A 20,000-nucleotide genomic window follows, 5' to 3' on the forward strand; every position below is an offset into this window, starting at 1 on the left:
TTATAATGTTTTCTTTAACCGATAAAACATGTTTCCATTGACGCAACAGCCCATTGCGTTAACACATTAATAAACCTTAAAACAGGATATGATATTTTAAAGTTCAACACATAAAACATGATTCAGACATGTAAACCTATTTTAGCAGATATCGTTTCTTGTACTGAATGTTTAAAGGCAGAGCAAAACGAATGATCGACACCTGTACTTACCGGTATTTGCTATCTGAAGTTGTTGTTTTTTTTTCAAAATGAAAAACTTTTATTCGGTCGAATAATGAAAATAATGTTTGTTTAGATAATACATTTTATATAATTATGCAAACAATCAAACGCATAGCTTAATAGTTTCATAGTTCTAATTGTGTGATTATAAGTTTCATAAAAATGCATAAGCTTATCTTCAGTTCTATGAATAGACAAGCTAGAAAGAATGACAGGGTACTGCGGCGAAGAAATATGACATCTGTTTAATTCAGCATCGTTGATAAACGACATTTCGCGATCTTTTTACTTAAAACATTATGGCGAATGTAAATCACTTATATACAAAACGAAATTTTTTAGGTATTTATTTTTCTTTTATAAAGAGATGAGATAACACGTTAGAACGTTACCAAATCCTTCCGGATTTAAGGCGACGCTCTTCAGTCCCTGTACATATCCGGACTGTAGTGCAGCCTTCTGATATGCAGTGGTCTGCGCCCACAGGTACTCGGCCAGCTGCGGAACGTCAGTCTTCAGGGGTATCACCGACGGTTTAAGGAAATGGTGGGCTTCCAGATGATGAACCAAATGGGTGGCACTGCGGGGACTCCTTGCCATTTTATCAGAACTAAACAATAAATTTATATAGCGATAACACTTTCATGCACTATTTGCCGATGTTTGCATGTGCTTGGTTGAAATCTAAGGTTTTCAGCGCTCGTTATTCTTTTTTTTGGAGTCATACATACATATCAACACATACATAATAGTTTGCATCTCAAGTTTTTCTGTTGTTGTTGTAGATCTAGTTTATTATTATACATTTTTGCTGAAAGTTGACATGTTTCAAAGTCAACCAGATTGACGAAACAATAAACGTTCTAAAATACCGTATTTTTTTTTACAATAATTAGTTTATATTGATAAAACTATCACATTACTTGAAAAAAGTTCATACCGGTATTTTCAGTATATTCGGTAATAAAATTTCGCGATGTGAAATCGAAAGTACATCGCAAAAATAGGTGACAAAACGATATACACACTATTAATAACGAAAGTACATTGATAATTTTATATATAAAATATGTACAATTCACTACGCATGCACAATTTGCATTCCTGGGTTAACCACGAACCGACGATGATCAATCTACTTGCCTTATTTATAGTTAACTGGTAGTTACCTTGTACAATTGTATAACCGAATATACTGAAAATATGAAAACTTAACAACTGTTTCTTTCAAGTAATATAATATACCAGTCGTGATATTTTAATCAATATAAATAAAAGTAATAACTGTAAAAAACAAATGCGGTATTTTAGAACTTTCGTCAATCTGGTTGACGGCCCCTTTAAACTTGACATTTGGTATCAGATAGTCCAGAAAGGCATGCTCGTGTATATTTGTAAAGCAGTTTGAAAGTTGCAAAAACCACCTTTATTATTTGTTTTAAGATTTATATGTCAAATTCTAAAATACACTTAAAGGGACTGTCCAACAGATTAAAGCGTCGTTCGACGCGAATCGATATTTTGGGAAACTACGAGGATTACTTATATAGCTAAAAAATTCCTCCGCCTTTGACGTGAACTTGCATGGTCGAGTGGAAAAGTCGAGAGACATTTTAATCCAAGCTTCCATGACTCGAGGGGTCAGTGGTTCGAGCCCTGTGGACGTTTTTTTTTTTTTAAATTGTATTCTTATTTTTTACTGGAGATTTTTACTTCAAATGTTTAAATTTATCAATATAAAGCATTTCAAGCAGTTAATGACAAGCTTTAATACATGCCAAAATCTGTTGGACGGCCCCTTTAACAAATGATAATACATGTAGTATAACTGTGTAAATTGTGTTTCAAACTATGAATAACGATTCACTTTAATCAAAACGTTTATGCTTGAAATACCATAGAAAAAAATTAACTTACGCGTCGACTGCTGTTCTCACAAACAACAGATACAATTATACAACGCTTAAAATAAATCTGCACCGCGACATCCTTCCGTTTCACAACAAAGATCTCAATGTAAAAAACGATTAACACATCCCTTAAGTAGTGTTTCGCAACATTTACGTCTAGACTTTAACTTATTGTCGTTATGGCGAGTAAAATTAAGAGGGAAAAACCTACAAAACTATGACGACATACCATGTTATTTTACAGTAAGTCGATATAAACTAATCCGGCATAACCGTATTATTGGTGTGTACCATATAAGCTTCCATAATTATATGCGTCTTTTGACGATTTAAAAACCTGAAAATTATAAAGCGTTGCAACGCGAATTGATTGAATAATTTGGAGAGTTCTGTTGTTGTTATATTTTTTGAAACTACGAGGATTGCTAATATAAACTACAGCCCACATTGCGCAAGCGCGGATGGCCGAGTGGTCTAAGTGGAAGACTTTTACCAGGACTCCAGTGGTCAGTGGTTCGAGCCCTGTTGAGGGTTACTTTTTTAAATGTTATTTTCGATTTTTTTCGGCGTAAGCTGTATTAAGCCAGCTTTTCACCCTGACTTGACCTTTGTAAGTGTCCAATAATACTCAAATAAAATTTCCCGCGGCTAGGTACGAATGAATACACTTCATTTATTCCATTGGCTGATTTGAGTATAACACCAGAACATTGGAAACATATCCGCGTCTTTGTAACACTGTTTTACTGCATGAAACAATTTTATCTCTAATGAAAAGGCTCATTAGATAGAACAGTTTTACAATCAATTTTCGACATAAATACAGTTTGTGCGTTCACCTTTTATTTTCAGAGAATTACCAGCGCAAAAGCGTTTATACTAAAGGCTATGTTGTCATATTTAGTACTTACTTGCATTGCATTTCAACCCGCGAGGTTCGGGTCAATTCGCGGCCATTTGTGAAAGTCAGAGTTTATATACAGTTCATCACCGGAGTTCGCAGAAGGGGTTGCGATCATTGTGTTACACCGGTCTTACTGACAATAACGTAGTGACTGTAATGCATTGCATTCCAATCCGCAAGGTATCAAGGTCAGTTTGCGGTCAGTTGCAGAAATCTTTATATAAACGCCGTCTCGTAAACTTTGTGCACTTGAAGTCTGTTTTAATCAGAAAGATACTAAATAAAGATATTCGGCGATATTATTGTGGTATGTCAATCATCGATTTTTAATATGGTTTCAACATTTGCATGATAAGGACCAATTTTGATAAAATTAATTAGAAATATTTATCAATTTAGATCAGTTTATTAAGCATGAGCACAATAATTCGCTATACTATAATTATGCAATTAAATAAGATTCGAGTATTGCCGGCTGACCTATATGCACTCGTTTATTTTCATGTTTCTTGTGTTTTTCTTTTCTGTAAATATAGATATCTGAGTAATAATATCACATAAAGCAAAATAAGCCACGAAATCTGGCGCAACACCCCGTAATTGATTTGCTTATGATGTAGCTAAGAACTGCGCAGAAAAAAGGCATCCGCTACTTTTTATCTCATAGAGATAATTTTTGATCGTTCATAAACTTCGACAACAATCAACGCCGTATATCTTTTTTAAAGATATTTCTTGTTACTGAATATTTTTAGATCAGATGTTTATATTTATCGATATAAAGCATTTTATGACAAACTTCAAAGCATGCCAAAATCTGTGAAAAGGCCCCTTTAAAACGTTTATATTAATTTGCATATACATGTTTAATTTTTACGCACGTATGTATTGCGCAACGAGGAATATTGAAATAATGTTGACGAACAATACTTCGCCTACATAGTTATGCCACAGCAGTGTTTGAGTTGTCGATTACATACACAAATGTTCGATTAACTATATTTTCAGTATACGTACTAGTAAGTACTAGCATGGTTGCGTGCTTGTATTTGCGTTTGTGCGCGCGCATGTCGCAGTGTATGACCCCCCTTTTAAGATATTATTTTCTTATACAGAAGCACTTTTCCGGACCGGGGCGACGATGTGTCCTTAAAAATGACATCCGTAAAAAAACTTACTTAACACGCGTACGTGTAGGGGGTGGAGTTGAAAATAATCGTCGAGATCCAGATCACAAGCAGCTAGAAAGAAGAGTGTCCCTTGTGCACAGGACCGTTCAATAATACCTCGTTATGTAGTTACGATTTGTAAACCAGTTTCATTGATTGTTTTGAAACGCACAATGATGTGAGAATCTGAATTTATGAACTGTATGGCTTATCAGTCGTACCACACTAGCAAGAGAAGTTTTGATAAGTATGATTCCCGAAATCAGTAAAAGAATTAAGTACTCAATGTCTATTCTTACAGGACGAACAAGCGAGGCGTGTTATTTTATAATTGCCGGTAGAACAATGCGCACAAGCTGTATGATTCCCGAATGAGGGTACCCATGGTAGAACAATGCGCACAAGCTGCATGATTCCCGAATCTGGGTACCCATGGTAGAACAATGCGCACAAGCTGTATGATTCCCGAATGTGGGTACCCATGGTAGAACAATGCGCACAAGCTGTATGATTCCCGAATGTGGGTACCCATGGTAGAACAATGCGCACAAGCTGTATGATTCCCGAATGTGGGTACCCATGGTAGAACAATGCGCACAAGCTGTATGATTCCCGAATGTGGGTACCCATCAGTAACAGAATTAATCGTCCTTAAAATAGCGTGCGGAATCACTATATTAATAAAACAAGAATTAATTAGTGACCAAATAATTATAAACCATAAAATTTCAATACATTGCAACTATTCATGTATAGGTTGATGTTAGCATTAATTTGTAACTGAATCGTGATTGCAACTTATTAAGCAAGAACTTTTTATTTCACCTGTCTTAAAATGTCTCCAGAAGATTTCATTAATTAAAAATGTTTTAGTCGAACATCTTTTTGCAAGACAAATACTAATTAAAGAGGTAAGGCAATACATGAACGTCGAGAAGGCATATACTACTGAACTTCATTTTAGCGGTATAGACACACATTAGCAGCACTTATGAAACAATTATATGGTAAACATGTGCATAGAATATATTAGAACAACTGAGTTAAATTGTTCCAAAAAATGATTAGAACAAAAGATCAAGATCTAATAGGGTTCCTCTCCATACGCAGTAATTGCAAGCTAGTGTGTAACATTTCTTCAGGTAGCTGACATGTATTTTAACAATACAATATATCAAAAATAGTTAAACACTTAGCGTAGATGTATGTTACATGTATATAGAAAGAAAGAGCAGGTTAATCAAGGCTGATGAGATAGATGTGAAGGAACATCGGACAGAAGAAAAGACAAAGAGAAACTGTTTAAAAACAATACAAAGAAGTTCTTTGCCTTGACAGAACTTAGTATTATTATGATGGGGTCCGAGAAATCAATCGTGTTTATTGATGGTCTTCATTTTATTTAGAACGTTAGAACTCAATATTAATTGCATCGCCGATTTCATTTTTGAGACAAATGTGGTTTCTTACATTTACCTGAATTTCATCTGGCACACACAGACACTAAACTGAGTTAAGAATCTTGATCAGATACCTCACACAACGACCCGAGATTCCCGTTGTCGATCGCCATTGTCGGAAATTGGGCTAATTGTGTTCGCCTAAGGGGCTAATTGAGTTGTTTCACATATTTTAATGTGAAATCTATAAAATAAAATAAATCACTATAAGTAGCCTTCAATTATTTAAGAAAAAGTAATGTTTTCAATATCAAGCCATTGGTGGATGCTATGAAATGCATCAGGCCCGAGGGTATAAGCTGATCGATAATTTAAATTTCTGAATTTACCGTCACCGGAAGTAATTAATACAGTTACATATCCAATTTCATCGTGAGAAAATATCTAATAACACTTGAATTAGTTTTTTTTATTAATTTTGAGTACCAATGTAAAGTGTTTATTACAAAGTCTCAAATCATATCGAACAACACTGTCTGATTCAAGGGCAAAATCGACTCAAGGGCGAGCTACCCTACTGGCTTAAAATATATAATATACATAATATATAATGGTTGAACATAATTACAATGGGCATTTGTGAAAATAAAATCGTTTACTAGTATTCAAAATGTATATTAATCTATTAAATACAATGCCATAAACGATTATAAACCTTGGTCATCATTTAAAACTTAAATCTTTAAATCAAGAGCCCATGTGCAATTGTCATTGAAAACGAAAGTGCATCACATAACATAACTAAAAACAATTTATACGTAGTATTTTACGGTCATGTTCTTTATACAACAGCCATGGTGCGAATACGTTTTTTTTAATGTATTTGAAAACTAAAAGCAAGAAATACAACACATTAAATAAATAAAACTTACCAAGTGCTTTAAGTCGAGGTTTAACAGCAAACCTTATCCGTGGGCGGAAATATTATTTCCTTATAATTTTGCAATCTCTTGCAAAACGTCACATAACATGTGAGAGCAAGGCTCGTCAACTCTGTACAGAGATTGCTAATTTTGACTTAGAAGTCAGACAAGCATGCGTCAAAATAATATTTTTATTTATGACTTGCTTATCAAATAAATTATCTCATCTTCGCCTGTGGTCCCATCTGGGCCACCGACCAGCGTCCTCCAGGCGTCTCGGTTCTGGGCGAGTCTCTCCAGCTGCCCGCATGTTTGTCCCATCTGCTTAGCATCTGTATCCCGGTCAACGGTGTCGAACGCCTTTTCATTGTCAATGAAGTTGACATACACCGGCGAATTCCACTTCAGGGATATTTCCAGAATGATGCGCATGGTTGCAATCTGATCATTGAACGATCTCTCCTTTCGAAAGCCTGCTTGTTGGTCACGGATATGCGGGTCTACTGCGTCTTTGATTTGGTTCAGCAGGATGCGATTAAACACCATTCCTGGGATGGACAACAGTGTGATTCCTCGGTAGTTGGAGCAGAAACTGATGTCGCTTTTCTTGGGAAGCTTGATGAGGTAACCCTCTCTCCACTCTGTCGGAATTTCTTTTTCTCCCCATGTCTTGCTGGTCTCCGCGTCAGCCTTAAGCGCTTCTGCCGGTATGCTTTAAGGTCCTGCAGATTTGCCGTTCTTCAATTGATTGATGGCGCTGTTGATCTCCTCCTTTGTGGGAGTGCAGCACTTGATTGGCAGATCGCTAGTAGCTGGCAGAATCTCCGGTGGGTTCGCAGGAGCTGGCCTGTCGTCATCTGTTATTACTCCTCCATTTTTGTCCCTTGCTGGCCTCTCTGGCTTGGTAAACTTTTCTGCTACTCTCTTGGTGATGGAGTACATATCTTAAGTTCTGTTCTGATAGGCTGCCTCTTACGCCTCTGTTGCAAGCGTCTCTACGTAGTTCTGCTTGTCTGCTCTAATACCTCGCTCGACGCTCCTATTTGCTTCGGTGTACTCTTCTTGTGCATTCACTGTTGTGGTACTTGTTCTGCTGTTGTTCACACTTGCCTTCTTCTCTCGTCTTTCCGCAACTTTCTGAAGCGTCTCTGCTGATATCCACTTCTTGAGTGTGTTAGTCCTAGAGCCCAGTACTTTTTGGCATGTTGAAGTCACTGCTTCTTTTACGTTCTGCCACGTATGCTCTATCGTCTCTTCTTCAAGCAGCTCCTCTAAGACATGGAACTTGTCGGAGAGAGTGACCTTGAACTCTTCTTGCTTCCAGATATCTTCCAGTTCAGTTTGGCAGTGTTGTAACGTTGGCGTTGGCTGGGCCCCCTATCCAACTCTTGGTCAGCTTTAGTTTCAATCGGGCGACACGGAGATGATTGTCCGAAGCCACGTCTGCTTATCGCTTGACATGCACATCCTGAAGAGAGCGACAAAACTTTCGTGCGATGCACAAGTGATCAATTTGGTTCTCCATAGACAGATCTGGTGACACCCAAGTTGCCTTGTGTATCCTTCTGTGATGGAAAACACTTCCTCCGATGACCAGGTTACTTGTCGGCGAATCTCTCCCCGTTGTCGTTCATCTCGCCTAACCCTTGCTTCCCCATGATCTCATCATATCCTTCTTTGTCACTGCCGATCTTGGCGTTAAAGTCACCCATTAGAAAGATAATATTTCTCTTTTGTCTGTCTTGTATGATGGTTGACAGTCTATTGTAAAAGTTGTCATTCTCATCCCTTTACTGTCACTCGTCGGGGCGTAGCACTGGATTATGTCCACGTTGATTTCTTCTTTGTAAGGAAAGAGGCCGTCATGATCCGTGGTCCGTGTGCCTCCCACCCGATGAGCGCTCTCTGTGCCGACTTGGAAAGGGAACTTACATTCTTTAAACATAGTGCATTTAATTGCTCTGCACTACATTTATATAGAGGAAATAAACAGAAGACTAAGATTATGGACTCGAGCATGGTTGACGCATCGACTTAGAACAGTAAGGTTATCTCCGCATGCGCTATGGATATCTGGGCAGATGCAGTCACATGTTGGCTTTGATTTAAACGGTATGAATGAATACTATACCGACGACTCTGGAGCAATTAAACTGAAAGTATTGAGGGGAGACCAATATTTGCCCCTCTGGAACAGGTGATCAGTGACAACTGCAGGGAGATGTTACACGTAAGAATCCCATTCCTAAAGATTAACGTCAATCATGGGATTGACAGTTACATTATTTGTGTCGATATCATTGACAGACATAATCAAATATAATGGTTTTACGTATTATGTACACACTAAATTATGAACCGCAATTAACACATGTGAACCATTTATATGAGCAACAATAGTAACATCATTTACATGTTAACATGCAGTGGTTGTCATAGAACTCCACAAACTGTATGGTTTGATCTGGTTCACGAATGATGCCAAAATCTGCATTTAGACATTAATTCTAGCATTTTTATTATATTATTTAAAATATAAAGAAGTAAAACTGTAGTTGTTCCTGTAGTATTATATCATATGTCCATATTTGTGAACTGTGCTCCTTAAAATGAATTTATTTAACATGAAGTCAAAACAAGCATATTAGAAGAATTTATATCCCCGCCGAAACTTATTTATATTTCAATCGATTAGGTTACAACTCTGAACTTTCAAAGTCATTTTTACGAAACTTATGTAAGAACCACATGAGCATGATAATACACATTTAATTTGAATTTCATCAAAGTCTATACGAAAGCTCCAGATAAAAAAATCAAATTCAGCAAATAAAAAGACCATATTAATTCTAGAGTTGATCCCAAAACAACTTGCAAGTGTACTTCCACAGTACGATGTTTTTAACGTATCATGACATCAAAAATTTGGAAACAGCTCAGGACAGACAAGTTCCTCAATTTAATGCAATTTATGGGCGAAAATGGTTTCTGACAAAACTTCAGCATCCACTACCGCAGTATGATGATACATATGTTATAGTAACTGAGAAACAGTTCAATTAATAAATGGTGCCCAACTCGGGCGTTAGCAAGTCGATTGCGACAGATTTTATGAATGCACCACCACAGTATAAAAATATTTATGTTTAATGATACTCAATACAGTAGTTACTGCGAAACAGCTCCGAACAGACACAATTTCTCAAGTTGAATCAATTACGGGGGCATAACCCTGGAATCACTGAGGTCACCCGACTGAATTTATGTGGGCAACAACCAAAGTATGAAGACAGACTTTTTTCATGAAATCTATGTAAAAGTTACAAAGAAACAGCTCCAGACAGACGCAATTCCTCAATTTTAATCACATTGAATGATAAAAACAGTTGTAGATGTGCATTTAATAAAGTCGAACCTGTCTGAAAAGAACACCATATGAAAAGTCTTAAGGTAGCGCACCTCTAATGGGCACATATCCAAATATAATCTAATTAATTATTTTCTTAATCAGCATCATTTCACTGAACTACATGCAAATCTGTAGGTAGGCTTTCCATGCTTTAAAAAAAAATATACCGATTTTTTAAAAACCACCCCCACGCTCGGCTTTTGTCCAGTTTATTTTCACCCCTGGGGTATATAAAAGTTCCATAATTCATTCAAATTTCCAAATATGGGCATGCAGTGGGTGTGTACAGATGCTGTAAAGGTGTTTAAAGTTTAAACAAGATGAAATAAGTATTCTTTTACAGACATTTATTTTTTACAAATTTTTATCTATGGAAGAGCGCTATGAAATGTAAGTGATTTCAGCCAAGTAAAAATTGGGTCGGTTAAAAACAAAGTGTCATAAAATTCAAAATAGTATCATTTAAGTCATATTTTAAACTTTGTTTTTATAGAAACACTATATACAGCAAAAATACCAAGAAATAGACAGATTTACCGTTTACTTTTTGAAATAAAAATAAAAATGAAACATGCATGGTTCGTATTTTCAACAGTAAATTACCCAATTTCGCCATAACGTTGTTTTTATTTTAATAATTGAAGAATGTGCATAAAAATTGCAACATATTTAACAATAAATATAGCTTATATGCCATATTAAATCAAATTACGTTAGAAAATAAATAAAACGCGTCGCAAAAAAGTATACGTCGTCGGCAGGATTCGAACCTGCGCGGGAATATCCCAAAAGATTTCTAGTCTATCGCCTTAACCACTAGGCTACGGCACCTAATAGTAGGCTCTTCAACCTTCGAAGAAATCGCGGGAAATCATTAGAGGTGCGCTACCTTAAGTGATCTTGCAAAAGTGGTATGCGGTCTATAAAGGCAGTTGGACTCTCTTAAAAGTTTCAACTACATTACTTTATAAGGAAAAGTGTTTTTAAATCTTTAAATGATTACTGTGATAATAAACTTTGTTGAAACAGCTAATTTTGGATGTTTACATGTTCAACAGGGGATTCAACGAATGAGTTGAAACAATTGGGTCGCACTTAACATTTTGTGTATATTAAGTATCGCTTTGTTTGTGTAAAGCAAACTATAAACAAGGGCAACCAACGAGTCAGATTACTGTGAATATGTAAATAGCAAGAAGTGAAATTAGGGACAAAACATGTTGTTTGTTATTTGGCAGTCATTTATTTGGAGATTTAGGATTATCATTTTAAACGTAGTAATACAGTGTTTCAGGAACAAAACGTTCCAAAGTTCAAGAATGTATTAAGACCCAATATTTAAACATTGACCTCCAAGTGTGACCTTCGCCTTGAAGACAGGGACGTTTGTCTTGCACATGACATATCGTCTCAACATGATGAACATGTGTGTAGTTATTTTAAAATCGACCAAGAAATGACAAATCTGGACAAGAACATAATACCCTGCGTTTTTTCACCTTTGATCTCAATCTGTTACCTTGACCTTTGAAATTTCCACAGTTCTTAGATATGTCAAGCAGTCGCATGATTTTGAACATTTATGATAATTTATTTGAAACTATGCCTACTAATGACAGAGTTATGCTCCTGAGAAGCATCACCCGGACAGACTAATGCACAAAAAACCACATTGCATCGCCCTCATCCAAGGCAATACTAACACAAAAAATGGTCATATGGTTGGACATTATTTAGAAAGTGTATACTACTAGCCTACTATGCTGATCAACAATGCAAAACGAATTTCGCATATCTCATCTATTAATGCACAATCCTTTAAGGTCCAAGCAAGACCTTGACAAGTGAGCTACGGACCTGGGATTTTGGCGCTACACTTCGTCTTACTGTGCTACAAAATTGTGCCAAGTTAAACTAGAACCTATCCATTAACGACAAAGATATGGACTGGACCCGCCTATCAATGCACAATCTTGAAATATTAGCTTTAAATTTCTCAGTGTTACATTGACCTTTAAGCCTTTAAGCTTGGGACCTTGCGCGCGACTTTTCGTCTTACTGTGCTTTATGTCTGTGCCATGTAATTTAATAATCCATCCACTAATGACAAAGATATGGACAGAACACGCCTATAAATGAACAATCATGAAATATAAGCTTGAAAGTCTTATTATCCACTTAACCTTTGAGCTAGGGACCTGGGTCTTGAGCGCGACACTGTCATACTGTGATTTACAGCGTGCAACATAATATTAAGATCCATCAATTAATGACAAAAATATGGACCGGACACGCCTATCAATGCAAAATCTTTACATATGACATTGACAGGCTAAATCTGCCATAGTATCATTCCTCATGCAGATTGTAAAAAGATTCTGTGTCCTGGCAGGTAAAGCTCGTGCTGCGTTGGAAGCGAATGATCGCTTTCGATCAAGATCATATGATAACTGCTTAATTATCGTTGACTAATGGGTAAGCATGACGTTCAGTGATTTTTGTGATTACATAGTCAGCACAGCTATTGTTTAATTTGTGAACCTGTGTGTTAATTCGGCCTACACAGTTGCACGAGAAAGTCACAGTTTAAGGATTTACACAGTGGTACAACCGGTTTCCCGTTTCTGGGTTTTTTGGTCGTGGTTAAAAGTTTTGTAGCGTCAAGCTTCGCTTAGCGGTAGCTTCGCTCTCGTATGGTATGAAATTACTGAGGGTGTATATCCCATACACCGTCAGTTACTAACGGTGTAACTAATAGAAAAACAAAGATAAGGTGTGATATGTGCTTACAATGTAAATTTAAATACGCTTATGTCTGTCCTTTTCTTATACTGGGATTTCGTGGTATAGTTGTAACGCACTGACATTGCTACACCATGTGTAGCTGGTTAGAGGCTGCACCCTCTCCTCTGAATATATTATCGAAAACGTTTTTTTTCACTTATACGATTAATTGAAATATTTTATATAATTCTACTAAATAACTGTAAAAATAAATCCTCTCTGAATATTTCATTAGGCCAAAAAGTTTATATAGACTTATTATGCAAATCAACTATAATATCTCTGGAAAACCATTCATCACGTTAGCGGATTGGGTCATATTGGCGCTCGTTTTATGTTATTATATTAGATAGTGCAGTGTTCTTATGCTTGTCGTGATTATGCTAGGGACATTATATTTACTAGCCGTTTTGATTATATTCTTATATTCCTGTTTATATTCTTATGCTAAAACGTATCGTTTGCAACCGCTGTGGTCAGTTACATATGTCTTATAATGCATGAAACACACCATTATCTACATTTATAGCAAAAATATTTGAAAGCGATTAATTTTTCGGCGTAGCTGTTTAACCTAGCTTTTCACCTTAGATGACCTTTACATAACGCCAGCAGACCCAACTAAATTCACTCCATTCATTCTATTGGTTGATTTGAACATAATCCCGCGGAACATTAGTAGAGTCACCGCGTCTTTGTAGTATAGGATGTAACACTGCTCAGTGTTGGGAAATGCGGACTACGCTCTGCATATTCATATAAAAAATATACATGTATACACATTTTGGCCCAATTGCAACTATGCATTACCGTGCCCAGTTACAACTATGCATGACTGTTAAGTTCCATCCCTACTTCCCCAAAACTTTCATGGTAAGTGCTGGGTCAGTAAATCGTCAGGGGCAGAAGGAATGTACTATCAATAAACGCCTTATGTTCATACAACAGTATTGCTCTAAAGATATCAAATTACACGAATTTTAGGGAAAGAAATCAATTAAAACCTATCGGTAAATACCATTTGTATTGTATTGTGAGACAAGACACCGAAATAGTAAAGTGTTCATGATAGAAGGGAAGTCTTTTAATTAACTAGCCACACATGTGTGGCGTACGCGGTCAGTCTGTATGAAAATCTTTCCTGGAAGTCAGAATAGGTTACCGATATTTGCCAGTTTGCTATTAATAACATATTGTGACTTCAAGTTATAATCGGAAAATATCGTGGTCTGATGTTACATTTACAGGACGCAATGGGATACGTCATGACCGCCGTCATGCGAAAATGCGTTTTATGCAATATGCTGCCATCGTATTCCAGCCCAGCCTGCGCATCCACGCAGTCTTGTCAGGCTATGCATACTAAGGAGGATACTCAGGCGATACCACGAAACATTGCGTGCTTTTTTTTATAGAGGAAAGCGTGGCCCATGACCATACTGCAATAGCTTGGGCTTGAGCTACGCTGGCCGCATATGCCAATATATCATGTTTTGCATGTAGCGGATGTATTAGTGTTATTTGAATGTGTGGAAAGAAGACTGCGTCTTAATCAAATTACAACACACCATGTGTTTCGATTAAGAAGAATTACATTCAGAATAAGTTATGTTATGACACCTATGATGTGTAGTAAAATATGTATCTACGAACACTTGTTTGTAGTTATATATACGTACACTTCATAACAAACATTTCATGCAGTGGATTGGTGACTATTAAAGGGACCTTTTCACAGTTTTGGTATGTATTGAATTTTGTCATTAAATGCTTTATATTGATAAATGAAAACATTGGATCTAAATGAAATTTTATGCACACATAAAATGTTTTATGAATCGAACTTGGTTCTAAGTTATGTAAAGACGCGGGGCGGATTGGAATTGTGCCAATAGGTTGCCTAATGTTGCATAGCGCTCAGCCAATCGGGCGCCGGGGTCCGAGTCACGTGACCACGCGCTTAGCGTCCTTTCGCAGACAAAGCAAAAGCCCTTATCTCAGTTTTAGAGAACGCTGTAAGCAGAAAGTTGCTAGAAAAATTATCGTACCTCCATTCCGCCTCCGCTTAATACATTTATATATATATAAAAATAAAATTTTTTTTTTTGCTCATTCATAATACCTTCTATGTGTGATTTTGATTAATACCTTTTACATTGTCATGCATATGATGCAGTTGTAAATATGCCTTTTATTATGTACCTTCGGGTATGCTCTGCCTTTATATGTAATAAGGCGGGTTTCTTGCTTGCCCAGCAGGGTAGAAGGGAACTTGTCATAAATCTATTAGATTAATTTAGATGTTTTGTTTAAGTTTATGACATTTTGCAATAAATGTCCTTTTCACTCAGACTGGTTTTATGTACTTTCTTCGTTACTCCGTCCTTATCCCTTGGTGGTGATAAGTCGCTATTTAAGTGGAAAGGCGATTCATAAAAAGCTCCAGTATCATATGAGAGGACATTCGTGCAACCCTTCCCAATGTATTTTATCATGAATTTCACTGATTAAAACATCATTTTGACCAAAATTTTGTTTAGGGAAAACATATTAATAATGCTAATGAGGAAGAATTTAATCCGAACCGTGAATTTGAAAATTTCAACAACGTATTTGGGGACCGTGTTTATCGAATAACATTAGGTAATGAAGTAACCTCCTAGTGTAAACAAACTTCTTAACGAATTTTTAATTTTGGTTGGTCCTATCACAACAATTTCTAATAGTATTTTATCCACAGGCAACGATTTTTAGTAGTATTTTCGTACATGCAACGATTTTAATATGATTCTAAACTTGGGCAAGTTTCCCTTAGTTTTAACTAAAGGAATTATGATCCCAATACATAAGAAGGGGGATGAATCAGATGCTAGTAACCATAGAGGCATCGCGTTATTAAGTTACTGTTCGAATTGCTAACATAAGTACTCAGCTTACCATATTGTTATCCAACTTGTAAGGTAGCTTTTCATTTATTTTAGCCCTTTTGTGTCCTCAATTATTACATACTCGTTCCAAAAGTATCGGGTTTCTCTGACCGCAACGAGTTTGAAAAATGCACCTAAAATTGTGTATAACTGTTCTTGGTGTAAATAAAAAAATCAACCGCCTATAAAGTCGTTATATATTTACAAGTGTAGTACTATCTTTATTAGAAGATGGTCTGATCTACTTAAATAATTATTTAATTGAACTGGTTTGGAAAGATAAGATACATTCCATCGAAATATGGACTTAATTGTTTGTTTTGTTAAAATCACCAATCAATGAGGTTAGTTATTTGTTTTGGAAAGATAAGATACTCACCATCTAGATATGAACTTACTTATGTGTTTTGTAAAATCTCACAAATCAATTAGGTTAGTTATTTGTTTAAATAAATAATTAACGATGAATGCTCACAAAAGCGTAAGCGAAATGTTAACGATGATATTGTACACATCGTATAGAAAGCAAAACAAAAACACAACAATTTCGTTCGAATCGTAGAAAAGATTTAATTAACAAAATTGAGAAGAGCGCTTACGAAATTACGTATTTGTGGATATAAGCCGAGAATTCAAACTGATAGATATGCTCGAATAGAAATTATTGCGGCCATGTCAATTATGAGACACCAAGGAAATTGAAATTGATTCCACAACTTGTTGAGTTTTTGCAAATACTTCCAAAATTAGAGAAAAAACCATAACAACTTATAAAGGAGTCATTATAAGCATGTTTAAACTCATAAAGTTAGTAAATACCGAAAATGTCTCATTATTCGCCTTACTGTTTGAGCATAGTAGTGTATAGTTATATCAAATGACTTGTTTGTATTACTTTAACTTAATATATTTTATTTTTGTTTTGTATCTGATTACATAATGCTATATATTGTGAATAAATGCAACTTGGTATTTTGTTGACACATTAAGAATAAATATAACGCGGTAAACCGCCGGTTCTACTTAAATGAGATGTGACTGTGAGTTATATTGTATTATGTTGTATTCCTTCAATATCATATTTATCATCGTTATTATATCATTTTATTGATTAAATAACATTGTTAAACGTTTCGATGTATGAATATATGACATGTGAGATAAAACAATGTTTATTTAACTATCTATTATGGTCATCCATTACCAGATGTATGGTATAATCACTTATCATATAAATGTTATTTATTAAAACAAATCAAGAAACATTTATTGTTCATGTGTAATCAAATTATACAAGCAGATCGTCCTAGTGCTTGTTTCTTTGTTTCATAAAAAATGTTATACACCGGAGAGGTCTCAAGAACAAGTTATGAAAAATAACAATATATTTACTGCATAGTATCTCGTACTCACTCTAAAGAAATGTTGTATTCGCAATTTGCTAAAGTCATGCTCAAAAGTTGTGCGAACAGGATAAATAAAAATGTAAAATCAGAAACATATCTTCATTCAATTTTTGAAACAAGAAACAACGTTTTAGTAAAATATAAATTTAATTAAAAAAATTATTATGTAAATCAAAGCTATACCTGCATTAAGCTACATACGCAATTTTTTAGCGCAATATCTCAATCCAAACTTATGCTTTTGAGCGAAAAACATGTTTGCAAAAGTGACCCTGGCCGTCATCCAACTGGTCCCAAATGCAACCACAACCCGTTAAAGCGTGTAAGCTTAAATATACAAAAATTCATAACAACACCACAAAAAAACAGAATATAACAAACAATCATAATCCTGAAACTATATCAGGAGAGATATTCTTGTTCTTATACAACATTTGTATAATCGAACACCAACTAGAAAAAAAGACATGAAAATAACCAAACTGGGATCACCGCGTTGCAACGTCAAGCCCTTCAGCATAAACAGTTTTTATATTGACACAGCTGATCCGAGATGGAATACCAACCTAGGCACTGACCTTTACCCAACAGACTTAGAATGAACTTGTTATACATGCTAATAAGCAGCATATAAACACGATTCCAGTGTAATATACTTCCACTCCGTGCAAATTCAAGTTATTAAGTGGAAACCATTTTTTAGAACCATATATATTGACATGACTTGCCCCTAATACAATATGCTCGACATTTCTACATGAGCAACAAAATAGTGCATATTTCTAAACTGTGTATAAAGAGAGGTCATTACTTTAACATGAGAAATTTAACGGACTATTTCCTCTTGTTCGGATCGAATCTGTGATAATTGTTTGTATCAATCTGTGAAAATCATGATACTTGAAATGTAATAGTTATACATTAACTTTACTTTTTTCATTTAGATGATAGATAAAAAAAAAGTACCACGTTAAGTATTAAATTGTTCACAAAAGAAGTAAGTTAAAAAGCATTTCTCCTTAATATATAAAAAGAATAAATTGAAAGCTAAATACAACATATATAACTCAGAGGAGATGTCCTACATTTTGAGTTAATTCCATCATCATGTAATTCACTTTAAGGAACGCGGCAGTGTTTAACTGTATTTTGTTTTTATAAACTTGCAGCAAGCATCAAACTTCGATTTATCCATAACCCTTTGAACAGCTGCATAATTATAATTGAGTTTGTTTATCAGACTTAAGAAATCGTTAATGTCTTTAGCTGTTAAATCAAGAATGTCAGTTTTTTCAGCAGAGTTTTGGCGAAAATTCGGTAGCATGTCAACATTATGGTTCTCGTATTGTCGTGACGTCGTTGATGTTTGTGATCGCGCAGCTGGTTCTTCCGGACGTTGGACGTTTAGATCGTTCGGTACCATGACCAGATCCAACTTCGGAGCCTGATCCTTGTGTACACCACTTACACGACCCGATCCTAACCTGTCGGTGTCACGTGCTGAAGTGACCCTCTGTGTCGGCTTCGTCTTCAAAGAGCCACCCAATCCGTTAATATCAAGCGGTGAAGCTGTGTTTGCATTCGGATTTCTACCGTTAGCAGATGTACTTTGATAATTGATCATACCAGAGTTTGATTCCTGAGACCGCTCTAGTCGATCTGGAAGCCGATGCAATGATTGCCCAGAGGTTGGCACCTCATGAAGGGAATACATGAAGCCCTGTGCTACTCCTCGACAGAGTACAGGTCCACCGTCGTTCAACAACAACGCCGGCAAGACCAGGAAATCCACGCGCGTGCCTTCTATTTTGTAAGATTTGTATAATTCTGACTTAAATGTATCCCCGTGTTTCGGAGGCTCGTCAAAAACAACAGGCGGATCTTGCACGCACATCTGCCAGCACAGAGTGAAAGTCTCCTTCAGGTAGGCTGGTACGATCAGGGCGTCACGTGCCACGGAGGAGGTAGAGAGACGCAATTTCGCCACGTACATCTAAAAAGTCGCATTTAAAATACGCGCCTTTATCGATGTAGAAAAGCTATCTTTGTTTTTAGTGTAAAATAAACACGGTTAATAATTAGTAATAACCAGATCTTCAACATTAGCCTTCACTGAACGCGATTTATGTCCATCAATACCGCTTTACTGATTAACTTACAGGCAGATGGGAATATCACGATCTAAAATTTAGCTTAATATAACGTCTTTACTGAGGCCATTCTAAAAATATATTGTTTGAGAATCCTAGGCTCATTGCATGGCAGGTGGGTTCGCTAGATCGATGCTTTTTAATGAAAGTGTTTTAATTTATGTACATGTATATTGATTTACATTACATATGAATCAATTTCAATGCGATACACTTAAAAATATAGTGCACGCAAAATATGGCTGCTGATAATAGTTAAAACGGACGTTTTACATACACCACACATTTTTACTCAAGTATGCACCTTCAAACGTTTGAGCCGGTATAATAAAGGTTTTATTTTATAAGAGTACCTCATACAGAGTATATCCAGCTTTCTCGAACATGGCTTTTCTGCAACCTCCCAATTGTTTTTCAATAAGCTTCGGCAATGGTGTATCCTTAACATATCAAACGAAAAACATATGGTAACTTTTTATAAAGACATTTAAATACATTTATCATTTCTATTTGGCGTGTTCACCGCGTGTACATACCATACATTATGCTAGTTTATGTAATGTCCTGTGCACGGAAATATTGAAATTAGAATTTGCTTCGACATGTTGGATCATAAACATTCACCTTACGACGCGTTAATCCAAAGTACGTCAAAAAATAGTATAATCCTCTGCCGATTTAACATTGATTGTAGGGTTCATGTTATGATTTTAATTTTTAAGTAATACAATACAAAGATATTTATTGCAAGTTGAATCCCATACGATAAGAACAATAACCGATTGAAAACAGCA

The 20,000-nt window shown here is 35.9% G+C and overlaps 2 protein-coding genes across 4 annotated transcripts in view; both read right to left on the reverse strand.

Annotated features, from left to right (window-relative positions):
* LOC127831628 (uncharacterized) overlaps positions 1 to 6,645 on the reverse strand; it is an 18,570-nt gene extending 11,925 nt beyond the window's left edge. For 2 of the 3 annotated variants that reach the window (XM_052356610.1, XM_052356608.1), the window contains exons 1-2: positions 6,540 to 6,645; positions 617 to 834 (exon numbers count right to left, since the gene is read on the reverse strand). In XM_052356610.1, the coding sequence (XP_052212570.1) occupies positions 617 to 824 (208 nt within the window). In that variant the 5' untranslated portion in view covers positions 825 to 834; positions 6,540 to 6,645. Of the gene's footprint in view, positions 1 to 616; positions 835 to 2,141; positions 2,224 to 6,539 lie in introns of those variants that run through there. The other variant, XM_052356609.1, reaches the window with a different exon arrangement.
* Positions 6,646 to 16,806: 10,161 nt separating this feature from the next.
* LOC127880755 (uncharacterized) overlaps positions 16,807 to 20,000 on the reverse strand; it is a 75,560-nt gene continuing 72,366 nt past the window's right edge. Inside the window, exons 6-7 of the mRNA XM_052428119.1 lie at positions 19,560 to 19,646; positions 16,807 to 19,049 (exon numbers count right to left, since the gene is read on the reverse strand). Of these exons, the coding sequence (XP_052284079.1) occupies positions 18,195 to 19,049; positions 19,560 to 19,646 (942 nt within the window). The 3' untranslated portion in view covers positions 16,807 to 18,194. The remainder of the gene's footprint in view (positions 19,050 to 19,559; positions 19,647 to 20,000) is intronic.

Source organism: Dreissena polymorpha, chromosome 5 (assembly GCF_020536995.1).
Source record: "Dreissena polymorpha isolate Duluth1 chromosome 5, UMN_Dpol_1.0, whole genome shotgun sequence".
Classification (NCBI taxonomy): domain Eukaryota; kingdom Metazoa; phylum Mollusca; class Bivalvia; order Myida; family Dreissenidae; genus Dreissena; species Dreissena polymorpha.